The sequence below is a fragment of the Oryzias latipes genome, chromosome 15 (genome assembly GCF_053564925.1).
Source record: "Oryzias latipes strain Hd-rR chromosome 15, Olatipes_Hd-rR_3.1".
NCBI classification, from domain to species: domain Eukaryota; kingdom Metazoa; phylum Chordata; class Actinopteri; order Beloniformes; family Adrianichthyidae; genus Oryzias; species Oryzias latipes.
In genome coordinates, this window is record NC_136251.1 from 2,152,193 (window position 1) to 2,168,914 (window position 16,722).

Consider the following 16,722-nt stretch of genomic DNA (forward strand, 5'->3'; position numbering starts at 1 on the left):
GATGATCGGTGTGGGACTTGCATGTTAAAGATGCAGACCCCAGGTTCAGAGCACTGTCTAGTGGGTCTAGATGACCCAATTCCTAATGTTAAAGTGCCTAGGATAGCAAGGGTTAAGAGAATAATTTTCTGCAGATAGGTATTCTTTTAACAGGTAACCCCCTGTTGCCGTCTCTTCCTGCCTTCGTAGATTCAGATGGTTCAGGACGTCCAAAAATGAAATGTGCAGTTGGGAAACGACAAGACACACAAGAGTTTGCATGAATTTTCAGACATACTGGTTGACAGCAAGAAGGCCCCTGGTTCAAGTCCCGGCTGGGGGACCTGAACACACTTCTGTGTGGAGTTTGCATGTTCTCCCTGTGCATGCGTGGGTTCTCTCTGGGGTCTCCAGCTTCCTCCCACCGTCCAAAAACATGCTTCATAGGTTAATTGGCAACTCTAAATTGTCCATAGGGGTGAGTGTGTGTGTGTGTGCATGGGTGTGTGATTGTGACCCTGCGACAGACTGGCGAACTGTCCAGGGGGTCCCCCGCCGGGATAGGCTCCAGCAGCCCCAAAAGGGACAAAACGGATTAGAAGATGAATGAATGAATGAACTTCAGGTAAGGAGAAGGGATGGAAGTTAGTTGTGATGATATGAGCTAATGGTTTCAATTTCTCCTGGTCCTCTCAAGGTCAAAGAACCCACATTTACCCTCTAACAGGGCCTCAAAAAAAAGTGCCAAATGAAATGTTATAGAACGCCTGACAGCAGCAAAGTCATTATTCTGTCTGTGACGGAGGTGTCAGTTACTTTGCCAGTTGGGTCCCTCCTGACATTTTACTGACATTTTACCGTCTGGATGTGTGGCATAAGCTGTCCCGTCAGCAAGGTCCCGGGGGTCTGGCCCCATTTTGGGCTGTGCAGAGAACAGGAAAATGTTCCTTACACCCACAACATGCACTAATGTTTAAAGTGAAACAACCTCAACATACTGAGCCCCTGGGGGGGCTGGGTGTTTGGAGTTTGTGTTGGTGATGGGACGGGCCAACTGACAGCAGACAGTTTCCATGGAAATGTGAGGACAGTGGCTTCCATTTGTGATCTGAACTGGATCAGGATGAATGCATGACCTCCGGCCAATTATCTGCTGAAATTTAGAGTGGTTCTCAAATAAAGGGTGGAAGAAATTGTTTTGCTTTTTTATCATTGTTAAAATGCGTATTTAAAATGTCAACTCAAACTGTAATTTACAGATGACCTTTGTGCCTTTTAAGCAACAGTTTCTCTGTTTTATCACCTGCTTCGTACCCCAAACTAGGATGCGGTTTTTTTTTTATGACACACTGTCTTTGGTAGATAAGGAATGATGCTGTTTGAAAGGTTCGTTAGAAAATACCCCTAATAAACGTTTAACCCTTGTTCTATCCTAGGCATTTTAACATTGGGAGTTGGGTCATCTAGACCCACTAGACAGTGCTCTGAACCTATTTTCTTCAATGATTTGTGATCTTCACTGGTGTCCAAGGATTACATGAAATCTTTCCACCTTTATCCACCTTTGTCATGGTAGGGAGAACACGTCAATGGAAGGGGGGGTCATCTAAGATAGCACAAGGGTTAACTTTGTTTCTCTGCTTGTAAGTTTTAACCTCCCATTTGTATTTTAAATAAAAGGACAAGGAGGGAAGAAGTTCTTTGTGAAAAAGGGTGATGGCATTTCTCCATCAAACTTTTTTCTCCCTTGTCCTCAAGAAACTTAGCTTGTTGTTGTGGCCTCTTACTGTGTTTCTCTTTATCGTCTAGGTGAATTTACCTGACACACTGCACAATCTGTCTTACTTTCCCCATCCTAAGTTGGGGAATGAGAAAAGCTGAAGGTGACGTCCACAGCTCAGCAATTTTAGAGAAAATTTGTTGTGGGATCCTTTTTCTAATTCAGCAGAGCACCGCTGCCCTTGAGCGTCCAGAGTCCAGAGTTGGGACCCTCCTACCACAGTTGGGCGGGTTTTGTGGGCTACTACAGACAGTTTATTAGACACTTTTCAAAGATTGCTAAACCCCTGAATGAAATTTTAAGGGGCTCATCAAGGAGCATGTGCAGCCAATCACCCTCGGTCCAATGGACTGTGTGTGAAGTTACATTTAAGCAGCTCAAGTTGCCCTGCACAATTAATCACAAATTTATCGTTATCGTGATATCAAGCTGTGCAATAAGCATATCGCAAAAGCCAGCGAAAATTGTGACAAATGTTTCCATAAATGTGCTAAAACAATCCTATGGCAGCTTGAATTATCTAATGAATGAGATAAATCCATTTATGCAGTTGACCAATCGGATGGAGCCCTTTTATGTCAAATGCCCACCTCTTATATACTGTAGACGAGGGTCATTTGAAGTATAACTGAAGTTATGTTGACTTTTATTTCATTTAAACTGTTGCAGGGAAATGGAAATGATGTATTTAGTTGTTTCGTCATTTCAATATTGATCACTATTATCGCATATGGCATATGAGCTTCCAGATGACTGGGAAACTACAGCAGAGATTATCAGGGAAACAGGTAGGAAGGTGGTAGGTGTGTCATCTGGATAAAGGAAAGACGGTAAAGACACTTGGTGGTGGAATGAGGAAGTACAGGAATGCGTCCAGAGGAAGAGGTTGGCTAAAAGGAAGTGCGATGTAGAAAGGACTGAGGAAGGTAGACAGGAGTACAAGGAAGCGCAGCGTAGAGTGAAGAGAGAGGTGGCAAAGGCCAAACAGAAAGCTTATGATGAGCTATATGACAGGTTAGACACAAAGGAAGGAGAGGAGGACTTGTACAGGCTAGCCAGACAGAGAGACAGAGATGGGAAGGACGTGCAACAGATAAGGGTGATTAAGGACAGAGATGGAAAGGTGCTAACAACCCAGGAGAGTGTACAGAAAAGATGGAAGGAGTATTTTGAGGAGCTGATGAACGAGGAAAATGACAGGGAAAGAAGGGAGGAAGATGTGGTTGTTGTAGAGCAGGAAGTAGCAGAGATTGGAAAGGATGAGGTTAGGAAGACTCTGAAAAGGATGAAGAGCGGAAAGGCCGTTGGTCCTGATGACCTACCTGTGGAGGTATGGAAGTGCTTAGAAGAGACAGCAGTGGAATTTCTAACGAGGTTGTTCAATAGGATTTTAGAGAGTGAGAAGATGCCTGAGGAATGGAGGAGAAGCGTTCTGGTCCCGATCTTTAAGAACAAGGGTGACACGCAGAACTGCAGCAACTATAGAGGAATAAAGTTGATGAGCCACACAATGAAGCTGTGGGAAAGAGTAGTGGAAGCCAGGCTTAGGAAGAAGGTGGAGATCTGTGAGCAGCAGTATGGTTTCATGCCCCGTAAGAGCACCACTGATGCCATTTTTGCTTTGAGAATGTTGATGGAAAAGTACAGAGATGGTCAGAAGGAGCTGCATTGTGTGTTCGTAGATTTAGAGAAGGCGTATGACAGGGTGCCGAGGGAGGAGCTGTGGTACTGTATGAGGTTGTCTGGAGTGGCAGAGAAGTATGTCAGAGTAGTTCAGGACATGTATGAGAGAAGTATGACGGTGGTGAGATGTGCTGTAGGTCAGACAGAGGAGTTCAAGGTGGAGGTGGGACTACGCCAAGGATCAGCTTTGAGTCCCTTTTTGTTTGCTATGCTGATGGACAGGCTGACAGACGAGGTAAGACAGGAATCTCCCTGGACAATGATGTTTGCAGATGACATTGTAATTTGCAGTGAGAGTAGAGAGCAGGTGGAGGAACAGCTAGAGAGGTGGAGGTTTGCTCTGGAAAGAAGAGGCATGAAGGTCAGTCGTAGTAAGACAGAATACATGTGTCTGAACGAGAGGGATCAAGGTAGAAGCGTTAGATTACAGGGGGCTGAGGTGAAGAAGGTGCAGGAGTTTAAGTACTTGGGGTCAACAGTTCAGTGTGATGGAGAGTGTGGAGAAGAGGTGAAGAGGCGAGTGCAGGCAGGTTGGAGCGGGTGGAGGAAAGTGTCAGGAGTGTTGTGTGACAGAAGAGTGTCAGCAAGACTCAAAGGAAAGGTGTACAAGACAGTGGTGAGACCAGCTCTGCTCTATGGGTTAGAGACGGTAGCAGTGAGACAGAGACAAGAGGCTGAGATGGAGGTAGCGGAGATGAAGATGTTGAGGTTCTCCTTAGGAGTGACCAGGTTAGACAGGATAAGGAACGAGTACATCAGAGGGACGGCTCACGTTGCCTGTGTTAGCGACAAAGTCAGAGAAGCCAGACTGAGATGGTTTGGACATGTTCAGAGGAGGGACAGTGGATATATTGGTAGAAGGATGTTGGAGATGGAGCTGCCTGGCAGGAGGGCAAGAGGACGGCCAAAGAGGAGATATATGGATGTCTTGACAGAGGACATGAAGTTGGCTAATGTTAAAGTAGAAGATGTTCATGATAGAGTGAGGTGGAAAACGATGATTCGCTGTGGCGACCTCTGATGGGAAAAGCCGAAAGAGAAAGAAGATTATTGCATATCGCAAGTTTTCCTCATATCGTGCAGCCCTAAGCTCAAGCAACACTTGCTATAAGCACCAATCTTGGCTTATGCCATTGCTTCTCAAATAGTGGAGGGCACGCAGTGGTGGCGGTTTTAGCCACAGGTAATACGGGCAATTGTCCGGGGCGCAAATTTAACGGGGCGCAGTGGTGACACCAGCTCAGTGCTTTGAAAAAAATCTGTGTCTCTATTGGTTTCCTATAATCTGTTATATTAGTGTTTGTAACAGCCTGAAGCTGTGAACTGCCGTCCCTGCAGTTGCTTCTGTGTCCTGTTGCACGCGTGTGTTAGAAAGAGGGGGAGGGGTAGTGGGCACAGACTGCCGGGTGAAACGGAGCACGTGATGAGCAACACCAGGATCATCACGTGCCTTTAGATGACTCAGCTCATGCTAATAATGTCATTCTTTATGAACTATTGTAGACATTTTGATGACGTGTTTTTATTTTCCATCAATGTTTTCTTTGTCTGCCTGTTGTTTAGTTGGTGTCAGTATTTGACATGCAGACAGCAGGTAATGCAGGAAAACAGCGTCACACATCATAATTTATCCATCATTTAGAAATAAAATCAGAACAATGTTTTTATCTATTTCCTCAGACTAAAAACATTAAATCTATTGGTGCTGCTGTGTTAATGTTTCAGATCAATTTACATTTAATATTATTTATTGATTGAATTCTTTTTCTCAGCATCAAATGGTTCAGTTGATCAAAATGTTTCTAGTTTAAATAATGACTGACAGATTTTTTATTTCAGGCTCTTTAAGCTTCTTTTCTGTTTTAGACTAACAGGGTTTCTGTGGCTAAATAAAGTTAATATTTGTTGAAAATGGATTTACATTGTTTTTTTTTTGTTAATGTTAAAAAATACAATTTTAGGTATACATACACAATTTTTATAGATACTTACCTATATATTGTCACCGCGCGTGTGTGTGTGTAGGGGGGCACGAAACATTTTCTTTTTCCTAGGGGGGGGCCTGGCAAAAAATAATTGAGAAGCACTGGCTTATGCTGACTTTTCAAAGCCTTTCACTGTTTATACAGATGCCAGTTACTGCAGTTTAGGCCCTATGGAGACTGGAGCAGGAGAGAGACCCCAGTTTGTCAATTTCAAGACTATCTCACTTGGTTACTAGGTGCAGCAGAAAGGCAGGAGTTCCTCACCAGTGAAGGAGACTTGAAATGATTGAAGGAGTATAATGCAGGAGAGTAAAGGACTCCTTAATGTGTGAAACACTCTCATAAGTAGTGGTCCCAACCAGTGGTGGAGTTTTGCCATCAGAATAATTCAATTCAATTTTATTTGTATAGCCCAAAGCCCAAAGCCCAAAGCCCAGCTGAACAGCCCAGCTGTTCAGCTGCCTTTAAGCCATGCATTCAGATCAAGGTGCTAGTTTTGTGTCGACTGATTAAAGAACTTTGCATGATTTATGGTTTTCGAAAGTACCACACCACCCACAAGGAATTGGAGCATGTGAGCAGTTTAGAAAAAAAACAATGTTAAGATTGTTGGGGACATTGGAGGCTGAACAACAAAATAATTGGGCGGGGCACCTTGTCCAAGCTTACAACAAAATTGTACATTCCTCCGCACCCTCTTTTCTAATGTTTGGCTGCCACCTTAAAACTCCTGTGGATGGTCTGACTGGAGCGGTGAGCTCGTTGAGTACCACTACCATAACAGAGTGGGTCAGTACAATAAAGAACAACAACTTTTTATAAGCAGCCAGCACAAACAAGATCTATGACAAGATTGCTAAGGTTTCCCCCTGCTTCCAGGATTTGGTGTTAGACCAGAGGAGAATGGAGAAGGGGAAACTTAGTGAGAGGTGGGAAAGAGAACCTCAGAGGGTTAACAGACAAAGGCCCCAAAGGTAGTTCTAGGGACCAGAACCCTTTCAGTTGGGGGGAGTTTTAGCAGGTGGTATGTGACTTATTCTCCAGCTTGCTGATGGTGGAAGAGAGACCCTGTGTGGGAGGGCATGGTTACACACAGAGCAGGGATTTTTTTTTTAAAATATATACGTATGAGAAACTAGTGTGTGAGGAGGGAAGAATATCAAAGCCAGAGGTGTGTTGTCCCTGACACTTGGGCACAGCCTGCAAGGCGGATGCCGGAGGAGAGCCCCAAAGGGTAAAATAAGCCTGCCTCTCAACTGTCTAAGCCCAGCTCACGTTCCCTAGTAGTGGGTGAACAATCCAACGCTTGGTGAAGTCTGCTTCACAATGAAAGGAAGAGTCGACATCAAAGGATCAAAAAGCGACGTCGCTATGAATGCTTGGTCGCTATCCACAAGGCTTGGAGACGCCAAAGCACAAGTCACAGCCATCATGGGTCCTCATCGGGGTGCGGATGAGAAATTAACCAATCCCCTAAATTGGTTTAGGGGTGACTGAGTTACATGATGTGGTTGTTGTGTCTCAAGTACCAAAATATATGTGTTTTTGGGCTGTAACTCATTCACCAACCCCCTGAACCAATTCTGCTAAACTTCAATCTCAGTTACTGCTTTACACATAAGTTACAGTTCTAAAACCCCACTGTTTTTAAAAAACCATGCACAATTCATTTTGGCTAAATTGTTAAGCAGAAAATATCTTGTTATCTGCCATTCAATTACGGACACTGACTCATCACAAGGCCAAACACCCGTCAGACGAGATCCTTTTTTTCCAGTTGTCTGGCTGGTGTGAACATTGCATGTGATGTGAATGAATTTATCTGGCCTGACCCGCACAGAGATAAGAAGGTGACGTGCAATAAATGAGACCCTGGGCTTACAGTAAAACTAAAAAAGAAATCCTGGATACTTTTTTTGCTCTAATTTTTCTTTTCTGGGGGTGGGGTGTTACCATTCTTTTTAAACCATTTTGTGAAGAGTATCAAGTGTTTTGTTGTGTAGTGTGTTGTGTTTGCTGTGTGTGTAGGATTTGACAACAGAGTTTTCATTTTGACCTTAAATTGAGCTTTTGACTCAAGAGTTGGGTATTTTGTGTATTTACCCTTTTTTTTAAAAATTGTGTCTAACGTTTCAGAAAATGTGTTTTAGCCAGTGGGGAAACTGTAACGTCCTGGTAAACTGGGAGCATTCAGAGCATCCTTCCTTCTGTTGGACTCTTTCTTCTTACCAGTAGGTGGAGCTTGATTCCTTTGGCTTGAGACAAAGAGAGAAGGAGATGATTAAAGGGGAAGAAAGACAGCAAGAGGAGAGGCAGGGATGGGAGGGAGGGAGAAGAGAGCAAGCGTCAGCACTCCGTGTGTTAAAAGGGCAGATGGTAACCGCGGGTAACTGAGGAGCAAACCACTCTGCTGGCCACAGAACGAGGGATCAGCGGTGAGAAAGAGGCAGGAAGGAGGAGAGGCAGCACATGCAGCGCAGCAGAAGAGAGGAGATTCAGAGAGCAGGCTGCACGCCTGCCCCGACAACCAGGAGGAGACTCAACACTTTTACTCACTGACAAAACAGCAGAGAGCCAAGAGGGAGAACTGAGACCGCAGGAGACAGTGGGAGGCAGGGGGGAAAAAGTGTCCCCTGCCAACACTTAAAAGAGATCCAGGAAGAAAAAGAGGAAGGGGGAGCAGAAGGAGGAGGACAACGATATTTAGAGGAACTGGAAGATTGATCAAGAAGCAGCTGAGATTTCAGGAAGAATTTAGACTCCGGGAAAAGAGGACCATCAATGACAGGAAAAGACTGATAAATGAGAGATGTGGGCTCAACATCTGCAGAGAAACAGGAGAATGTAGCAAATTCAAGAGAGAAAAGAGAAGTGTGCAAAGAAAGTGGAGGTGAAACATTCAAGAAGGTAAAGAAAGAAAAAAAGAAACTTCCAAAACTTGGACTAGACGTCAGAGCAGCTGAAAAAAAGTTCAGATCTTCTGCTCCCTTCTTCTTCTTCACAAAGCCCAACAGCAAAGAGACTTCAACCAGATGAAACCCAGTTGGATTCAATGGCGTGCTACTACATCGTGATCAGTTCCACCCACCTACGTGACGGGCAGCTGAGGAGCATCAAGGGGGTGTTCAGAGGACCAATCGGAGCCAGCGGCCACAGGAACACGGTGAGGGTTTACCTTCTCTTACTCTTGTCTGTTTGAGGGAACCCCCCCCCCCACACACACACATACAAGAGTCTGAGCCACTTTCCTCAGTCAGATCCAGTTTTGAGCCTGACATTAATCCATTCTAATCCAGAGTTCACGCCAGCATCCATTACGGAATTTTTATCCTCATGCTGGGAAATCGTTACCTTTAAATTATCCTCACTTCAACCCCCCCACTCACTCGACTGTCAAGTCCTTAATCATTGTTTGAGTGGAGTTAATTAATTGCCACTTCCATTAGGTTAATTGAGATTGCAGAGTCGCAGATGGGGGCCGGCAGGGCTTGGTGGGGGGCTCCTGTCTCTGCTCAGAATGCCTCTCTGGGTCTGACTGAGTTCACTGTGCATGCTCAGCTTGCACACCTCTGCGCCTGATTTAGCTTTTTGATCAGAGAGAACAACAGAAGAATCTGATCTGAACAAAAGAAGGCCATTAAGTCTGGAGGAGTTTGTGTTCTTTAGGCTGAGTGGCTCGGTTTCAATCAACCAGATGAGTCACTTTCTTCATCTAACTAAACCTGTGTGATGTTTGTAAGTAAAGATGCTCTTAAACCTTCAACAGCTTTAGAATTCAAAAAACAAGAACAAGCCCTTTTTTTTTCAAAAATTCAACAAAGCGACAAACGCTTGAGGCACTAACTCTGAGGTCTTGCCCTGGAGTCCACAAATCTGTTTGAAATGGTGGCAAAATGACCTGTCAATCACACTCCACCCCTGCAGAGCCTCACCAGCTGCATGTATCCTGGTAAAGGATGGCACTGTAAATCCACCTCCAGCCTGAGACAGCTTGCAGTTTGCCCGGCATCTGCCTCCAGCTGAGGCCTGTTTGTTGTGGGGGGCTTTGCCATGTTGAAAATCAGAGAGTGCAGAAGAACAGTCGGTAGTAATGATGTCAGTTCAGTAAAAGATGGATCCAGAGGAATGAAGCTCAAAGAAAAGCTGCTTGTAAAAGTGGGAAAGTTTTCGTGTTACAGTAATCTTGCAAAGTATAGATTCATTTACAATGAGGTGCTGGGCAGCGTCATGCAGCTGCGGTTCTGTCTGTGAAACTTCTCAAATGATGCTGACTTGCATCTATCATCCTCCCATCTAGTGTTCGGTGGCTTTACTACAGAGAAACAGAGCAGCAGAGATCCCATCCTCAAAGACACTGTGTAGGCTTAATCCCGCCCCCCCCAAAAAACTACAAAGTCTGGAAAGACTTTCCTAAGTACGATTCTGTTGGAGGTTTAGTTGGAAGCAGGTCTTCCTCTCTACGGTCCCCCACAGCTTGATCAGACTAAGCACCTGTAATGAGAAATTAGAATCCCTGTCGGTTCCTCATTTTTCTCTGTTGTTCTACTTGCTTTCTTACTCTTACTTTGGTCGTAAGTCAGTTTAAAAAAATACATGAAGGTATGGAGTACTTCCTTATCATGGCAGCTTTTCTGGCTCAAACATATTGAGGTGAAAGAAGCCCTGAATGTTGCCTTTTAATCTTGTGAATCCGTCTTTCCCCTTTCGCTCTCAGCAGAAAGAAGGCTAATTGCAGGGCCATTGCAGTTCTCTGACACTTGAACTAAGCTTGTTTTCTTCTTTAGGAACAGATTTCTTTGTGTTTTTTTCTCTTCTAGCTTTTTCTTTCCACATCATCTCAGAGTAGGCCATTAAATACTGTCAAAGAAAGTAAAACAGCAGGTGCTCGCTCACTTCTAACACACTAATTACTGTGCTTCATTAAATACACCACAAAGTAATGGAGCTCTTATTGCACCTTTAAGAAGTTACAGCTCTCAGCCTTAAATGGCATCAAACATACGGCAGAGATTCCTGCTTGAACGCGCAGGCAGGAATAAACTGTTCTGTAATTACCCACATAGAGAACTGGCATTTCAGAGGCAGTTCTGCTCGTCACCTAAACTAGAAATAGACAACTGTATGCAGGCTTTTAATTGGCAAAGGACTGCAGGACTGCTACCAGTCACCCTGTAGTCTCATCTGCTCCAGCTAACTCCATCCACAGCTTCCTCAGCACAGGCAGGTCTGATGAAACTACATGAAACCAACCATGCTTCAAAATTCAAATAACATGCTGTGTGCACAGAAAATAAAAGAAATATGTTTGCTCCAGCACAACAAGCCAGAGAGAGACAGCAGCAGATGAGGCAGGGAGCACGTGCAGAGCGCCCCAACCAGACAGACCCACCAACCAACCAACCACTTCTTTCATCCCTTTAACAAATTGTCACCTTTAAGGACTTCTGTTTCTCTAAGGTGAAAAAGTCTAGCTAAATGAAAATATGTGAGGACATTGTAAATATAGAATTTGATCATTTAGGGCATTTTTTACCCTGTTTTTCTTTACCCTGGTCGGTTCAAAAGTGAAAGCTCACCTGAACTCTGGTTCAAACTAAACAAGAGAACTCAAGAATGAGAGGAGGAAAACGAAAGGAAGGAAATGCTGTAAGATCTGTGTTTGGAGGAGAAAAGAGAACCAGAGTACCTATCCGCTGTACTTCATTCGTTGTTTCTGTCATTTTTGTTTTTACAACGGTTGTTTGGTGTGTACTTGAATTCTAGTTTTAGTTCAATTTATGCTGTTGTTTAAGTTACAGATGTTCTTTTATAATCTTGCACTGTTCCAAATGTTACTTTGCTGCTGAAGACAAAAGAATATCTATCTATCTATCTATCTATCTATCTATCTATCTATCTATCTATCTATCTATCTATCTATCTATCTATCTATCTATCTATCTATCTATCTATCTATCTATCTATCTATCTATCTATCTATCTATCTATCTATCTATCTATCTATCTATCTATCTATCTATCTATCTATCTATCTATCTATCTATCTATCTATCTATCTATCTATCTATCTATCTATCTGTGTCCTATTTTGAAAATAATTTATGTTTATCTTTGTTAAAAGTAAAAAGCAAAATTTGGACTGGAAGAAAAGCTACTTTCTCTTTATATGTTAATGTTTTATTTATTCATTCAAATTCTAGTTGATTTATGTGAATGGAAATAGTAACTATACAATAATTAAAAACACAAAGGTAACTTCACATATTACTTTGGAGCCTTTACTGATATTGATCACAAATTTCACACATTTAGTCGACTTTTATTTTTCACTAATGAAGTTTTGAGCTTTGGCAGCAGTCGAGCTAGAACATTTTTTTTTTTGGGGGGGGCAGAAAACTTTGGAAAACAGCAGAGTTAAAGGTTATTACAAATGAAAGGATCAGAATTACACTTTTTTTACCAAAAGTATTCGCTCACCCAACCTGACAGGTGTATCAAATCAAGCCCTCAGGCATGGAGACTGTTTTCACAAACACTTGTGAAAGAATGTTCAGCATATTTTGTTTTTCAACTCAAGCAAAGCCGAAAGAATCAAATGCTGCTTAAAGACCATAAAATGATGGTTGTATAAACCTGGAAAAATTGATTCCTATCAGATCATCAACTAACATTTCTTTTTTTTTTTGGGGGGGGGGTTGCTTTCTTGGCTCTTCTTTCTTTGTGTGGGGCTGGCGGTGTGGGGCCTGGGGGGGTCAGCCCTTCAGGGGATGGGACCCCTGAGCTGGGGAGACCTGAGCCCAATTTTGGGGGCTGGGGGGCCAGTCTACCAGCTTTCCCCAACTTACCCTCCTTCCTCTTATTATCGCTTATTAGGGTGTGTGTGCGTGTGTGTGTGTGTGTGGGGGGGTCAGCCTGAGATGCACTTTGGGGGTAGGAGCTTCTTGGCAGTGGTCCCCCCCCCATGCTTGCCGTATAGAAATAGGCCCCTCCCCTTGCTGGTTTGATTGTTGGTCTGCGTTCTGCGATGCTTGGAGGACTGTGTGTGGACACCAGCTTGGGTTTGATTGTTCAGACTGTTATTCATGAGAGTCCACCAGCTGTCAGGGAATTTTTCACACCTTTCCCAATATCACTGAAGCCGCCGTTTGTTGCTATAGAAACATTGATTCCAGTCAGTTAAATAACACTGAAATCCACTTGGCACAAAAAAGTTGATCCTAAAATTCCTCAGTGATTTAATTTTCACTCATATTATGAATCCACATGTTTTGGAAGCACACTGGTGCGGAGCACTCTTGCTTCGTACAGATGGTGGGGCGAAATGGCAGCAGTTTGGTTTATTTGCTTCATAGCTTGTCTCTATTTAATCTGGAGTGTTTTCAATTTAAAGCTGGAGTGCTGCTAAGTGACTTCTAAAAGCAATAATGTCCTTGAGCCACTGGCTCATGCCACTGTTCTCTCCTACGGTGCTATCAGATACCAGACCTAACAACACCCCACACAAAAAAACACACCATGACCGTGTGACTGTGTGTGAGTGAGCATGTAAGTACATTACTGTGAGCAAGGGTTTTAGCTGTGACTGTGTATGCAACTGTATGTATGATTATGTGCTATAATGTTTGACTTGCTAGCAGAGTAGATCTTCACTCCATTAATTAGTGACTGAGAACATTTAGTCCAAAAACATGTGTCTGTGTGTACATCTGACTTCCAGCTGTTTGGTGTTTGTGATATGCATCAGTGTGTGTCAGGTGTCTGTGGCATAAATGATCATGTTGGGCAGTTGTAAAACGCACAAGTATGTCGTGTGTTTGTGATGTGCACAGCTGTGTTATGCAGTTCAGATGTACACACACATGAGCCAACTGGCTGTAGATGCAGGGGCAAGGAGGACATGTGGAAGAGGCTTTGTCTGTGAAGCGTGTGCTTCACAGACAAAGCCTCTTCCAAAAAGGTGATCCAAGGAACATTTTTAAATCGCTTGTAAATGTTTGTACAGTGAAAGAGTCTGAAACTTTTGCCAGAGGACCCAAAATGCTGGAGACCAGGCCTGGTGGCAGACACTTAAACATGTAATTAATAAACTTAAACATGACCAAAACTAAAGAAACAACAAAAGGCTGACCGAACAGATGAGCTGACAATCTGAAAAGCAGAACAGAAATGAACATTCTCCTTTAGATGCGTATCTTGAACCTCGTGTAACTGAGACGGAAATAATAACTTGACTAAAACCAAGAAACATCACACAAAAGTAAACCCAAGGACACAGAAAGGCAACCAAAAGCATAATAATAATCTTACTCATTTCAAGACATTAATCAAAGGAGTTACTTTGTCTAGTTTGTGTGAGGGATCAGAGAAAACGGTCAGTACAGCCTGTTTCTGGAAGACTGGAGATTCTTTACTGTTTGTTTTTCCAGTTTCAGGACATGGCTTTAAGCATGTAAATCAAGCTTCTTTGTGATGCAACTTCGTAGAGCATGTTTTGCAAAACTCCAGAAGCATAAGCTCCATGAATCATCCTGGATTTAATCTCATCCCAGGAAAATCCTCAAACTGCTGCTGAAACTGGAGCCACCGAAACCCACATTAGACTCTGACAGTGAGCCAGTGGCTGAATCTTTGCAAATGATGAATCCTCAATTTCTACGGTTCGGTTTGTGCCAGCAAGAGGGAGGAAGCAGAGAGCAGCTTTTTTTCTGTAAACTTTAGAAAACACTTAGATGGTGTGTTAGTTTCCTGACATGTTCTGTGAGGAACCTGGTCTTCACCTGGAAGGAACCTGGCTCTAAAAGAAACTGCTCACTCAGAGGAAGAAGCTCCTAATGAGTGATGAATGTTAAAGTACATTTAAAGTAGCGCCATCGCTACTTAATTACCATGGAAACTGAAGTGGCGTGTTGGAGGTGAGTGGGCGTCAAGTGACTTGGATGAACCTTGTAAATGTTGTGGGAGGGACACGGATATGAAGGGGAGGGGGTTGTCAGAGTGAATGTGAGCAGATGGAGATAAATTAAGGAGACAAGTGAGCAGAGAAACTGAGCGGTTGCCATGAAACAAGTTGTTCTTAATTTACTCCACACATCTGGAGAGACAGAGAAATCTACCTGGATTTAAAAGTTGTCTTTTTTTGTAGAAGTCCAACTAAAAATTCGTACATAGTGTGGCTGAACTTTCCAAAAGATCTCAGACAGGACTTTACGTCTAAACTGTGATGGTGGTGTGAATCTATCTATAATCAATTTTGGAAAATACCATTTGGATTGAGATACAGTAGGTTTAAAAGGTAAAAATGACCAAGTGCATCAGCAGACAACACACATGTGATGTCATTAACATGGATCCGTCCATCATTCCAGTCCAATGTGTGGACAGACTTTGAATAAAGTCATGTGACCATCCAGTGTCTAGAATGTTCTAAGAATGTTCCTTTTGGATTCTGTGGATGTGGAAAAACAACAGTGGTGAACTTTAGGAAACTAACATTTGAATGGATTTGACATTCATTCTAGTTTACTTGTTTGTTTGGACAGATTTCATTTCGCATGTTACATAAGTTTGTAGCATACGAAAGCATATTTTATTTTCATGACATTCCGATAAAAAATGTGCGAGCTAGCTAAAATTGCAACAGTTGCAAATTCGCTACGTGCACGCCGTTCAAAATCTACAACTTCTAATTCCAACATTTTGTCCACATTAGCTTGGCATTGATGCCCGAGAAGTTACGAGGCAATCGCTAAAAATCCCTAGGACAAGTTTTCGTTTGTATGTGGTACTAACACTTGTGCTATGACCCCATCCTAACATTGACGTGTTCTCCCTACCATGACAAAGGTGGATAAAGGTGGAAAGATTTCATGTAATCCATGGACACCAGTGAAGATCACAAATCATTCAAGAAAAAAGTTTCAGAGCACTGTCTAGTGGGTCTAGATGACCCAACTCCCAATGTTTAGGTACCTAGGATAGCACAAGGCCTAAAGGTGCTTTTTTTTAATAAAATGCAAGATGGCGGCTTTTTCCCAAGGTCAAAGGTCAACAACACTTCTGTAGTGTTTGTGGACTGGAGCTGGCAGCAAGTGTGTGCAATTGCGTGCAAATTGCTCAAACAAAGGTGTCGCTTTCCCATATCGTGGGAAAACACAAAAATCCCCAATTCTAAGAGTTCCCATTATGATCGCTGGCCATGATGACATCATCTTTGGGGGTGGGGTGACGTTGACTTTATGGACAATTCATTTTCAATTTATCCGAGGTGTGTGCACGTTTTGGTGACTTTGCGAGTACGCGGCGGGGGTCACATTTTCACTGAAAATAATCTGTTCCTTGCAGTCAGTGATGCTGCTGCGGGCCATGATTAACATGTAGGATGGCCACACAAAAACTATGATCTGATTGTCTAACTTCCTTATTTCCAACATCAGGCTGCACTCAACGAGCACATAGTGATGTGATCAACACTAATGAGCTCCTTATGCAGTTTGCAGGATCCGAGGGGGGTCAAAAAAATGAAAACAATTTGTGACTCCCCTGCGTCTCACCTACCGCCTGGAGAAAAAATGTCCACGAGTGTTTGTGCTCTACAGGTACACAGAGCGGCCTACGACCTTGATATTTTGTCGTGGACGCCCCGCAGAAGTTTGCCCATTTTTCACCTCAGACAAGCATGCACAGGTCAACCCCTGGATGGGTGCATGCGACACAGGCATTTAGCAGTCTTCACCCCAACTTTTATTCTCACCAACAGCACTCATTATCAAAGACTTCATCATCCCCACCCCCCTTTTCCATGAGCAACAATACAGATAATCCTGGGGAAACGACACAGACCGCTGCTTTCTGTAATGTCTTCCATCATCCAGATTTTTGCTCACGTGGAAACAAATGACACAGCAGTCAGACCTTTTCAATGTTTTGTCCAGCACCAGAAAAAGCATTTTTATCTTTGGATCTATTCCTGCTGTTAGCTGTGGATCAGCATGCTCCAGCAGGATTCTGTCCCTCCACACCTAGCTGCTGTCCACCCCATCACAAAGAAGCTTGGTTTTAGAGACAACTCAACTTTCTGGAGTGGTGCCTCTTTATAGACAGGATGGACTTCACCTCAGTCATTTGGAAAGGATGAAATTATCTTTAAATTTGCTGCTGTTCACTGCTTTCGATTGGTCACATTCAAGCCCCCACAGTCATGCATTTGTCTGGATCACAGCAGAACTCTGCTCACCCTTTGGTGTCCGGATCACCTGCTAAATGTGCCACCTTCTCTGTGCAGTCCACAATTACATA

At 43.3% G+C, this 16,722-nt stretch overlaps 1 protein-coding gene across 2 annotated transcripts in view; it reads left to right on the plus strand.

The window, feature by feature from the left end:
• The first annotated feature begins 8,193 nt into the window (after positions 1-8,193).
• Positions 8,194-16,722, plus strand: part of LOC101169346 (uncharacterized) — a 99,787-nt gene continuing 91,258 nt past the window's right edge. Inside the window, exons 1-2 of one of the 2 annotated variants that reach the window (XM_078931641.1) lie at positions 8,194-8,334; positions 8,434-8,590. In XM_078931641.1, the coding sequence (XP_078787767.1) occupies positions 8,480-8,590 (111 nt within the window). In that variant the 5' untranslated portion in view covers positions 8,194-8,334; positions 8,434-8,479. Of the gene's footprint in view, positions 8,591-16,722 lie in introns of both variants that reach the window. The other variant, XM_011473278.4, reaches the window with a different exon arrangement.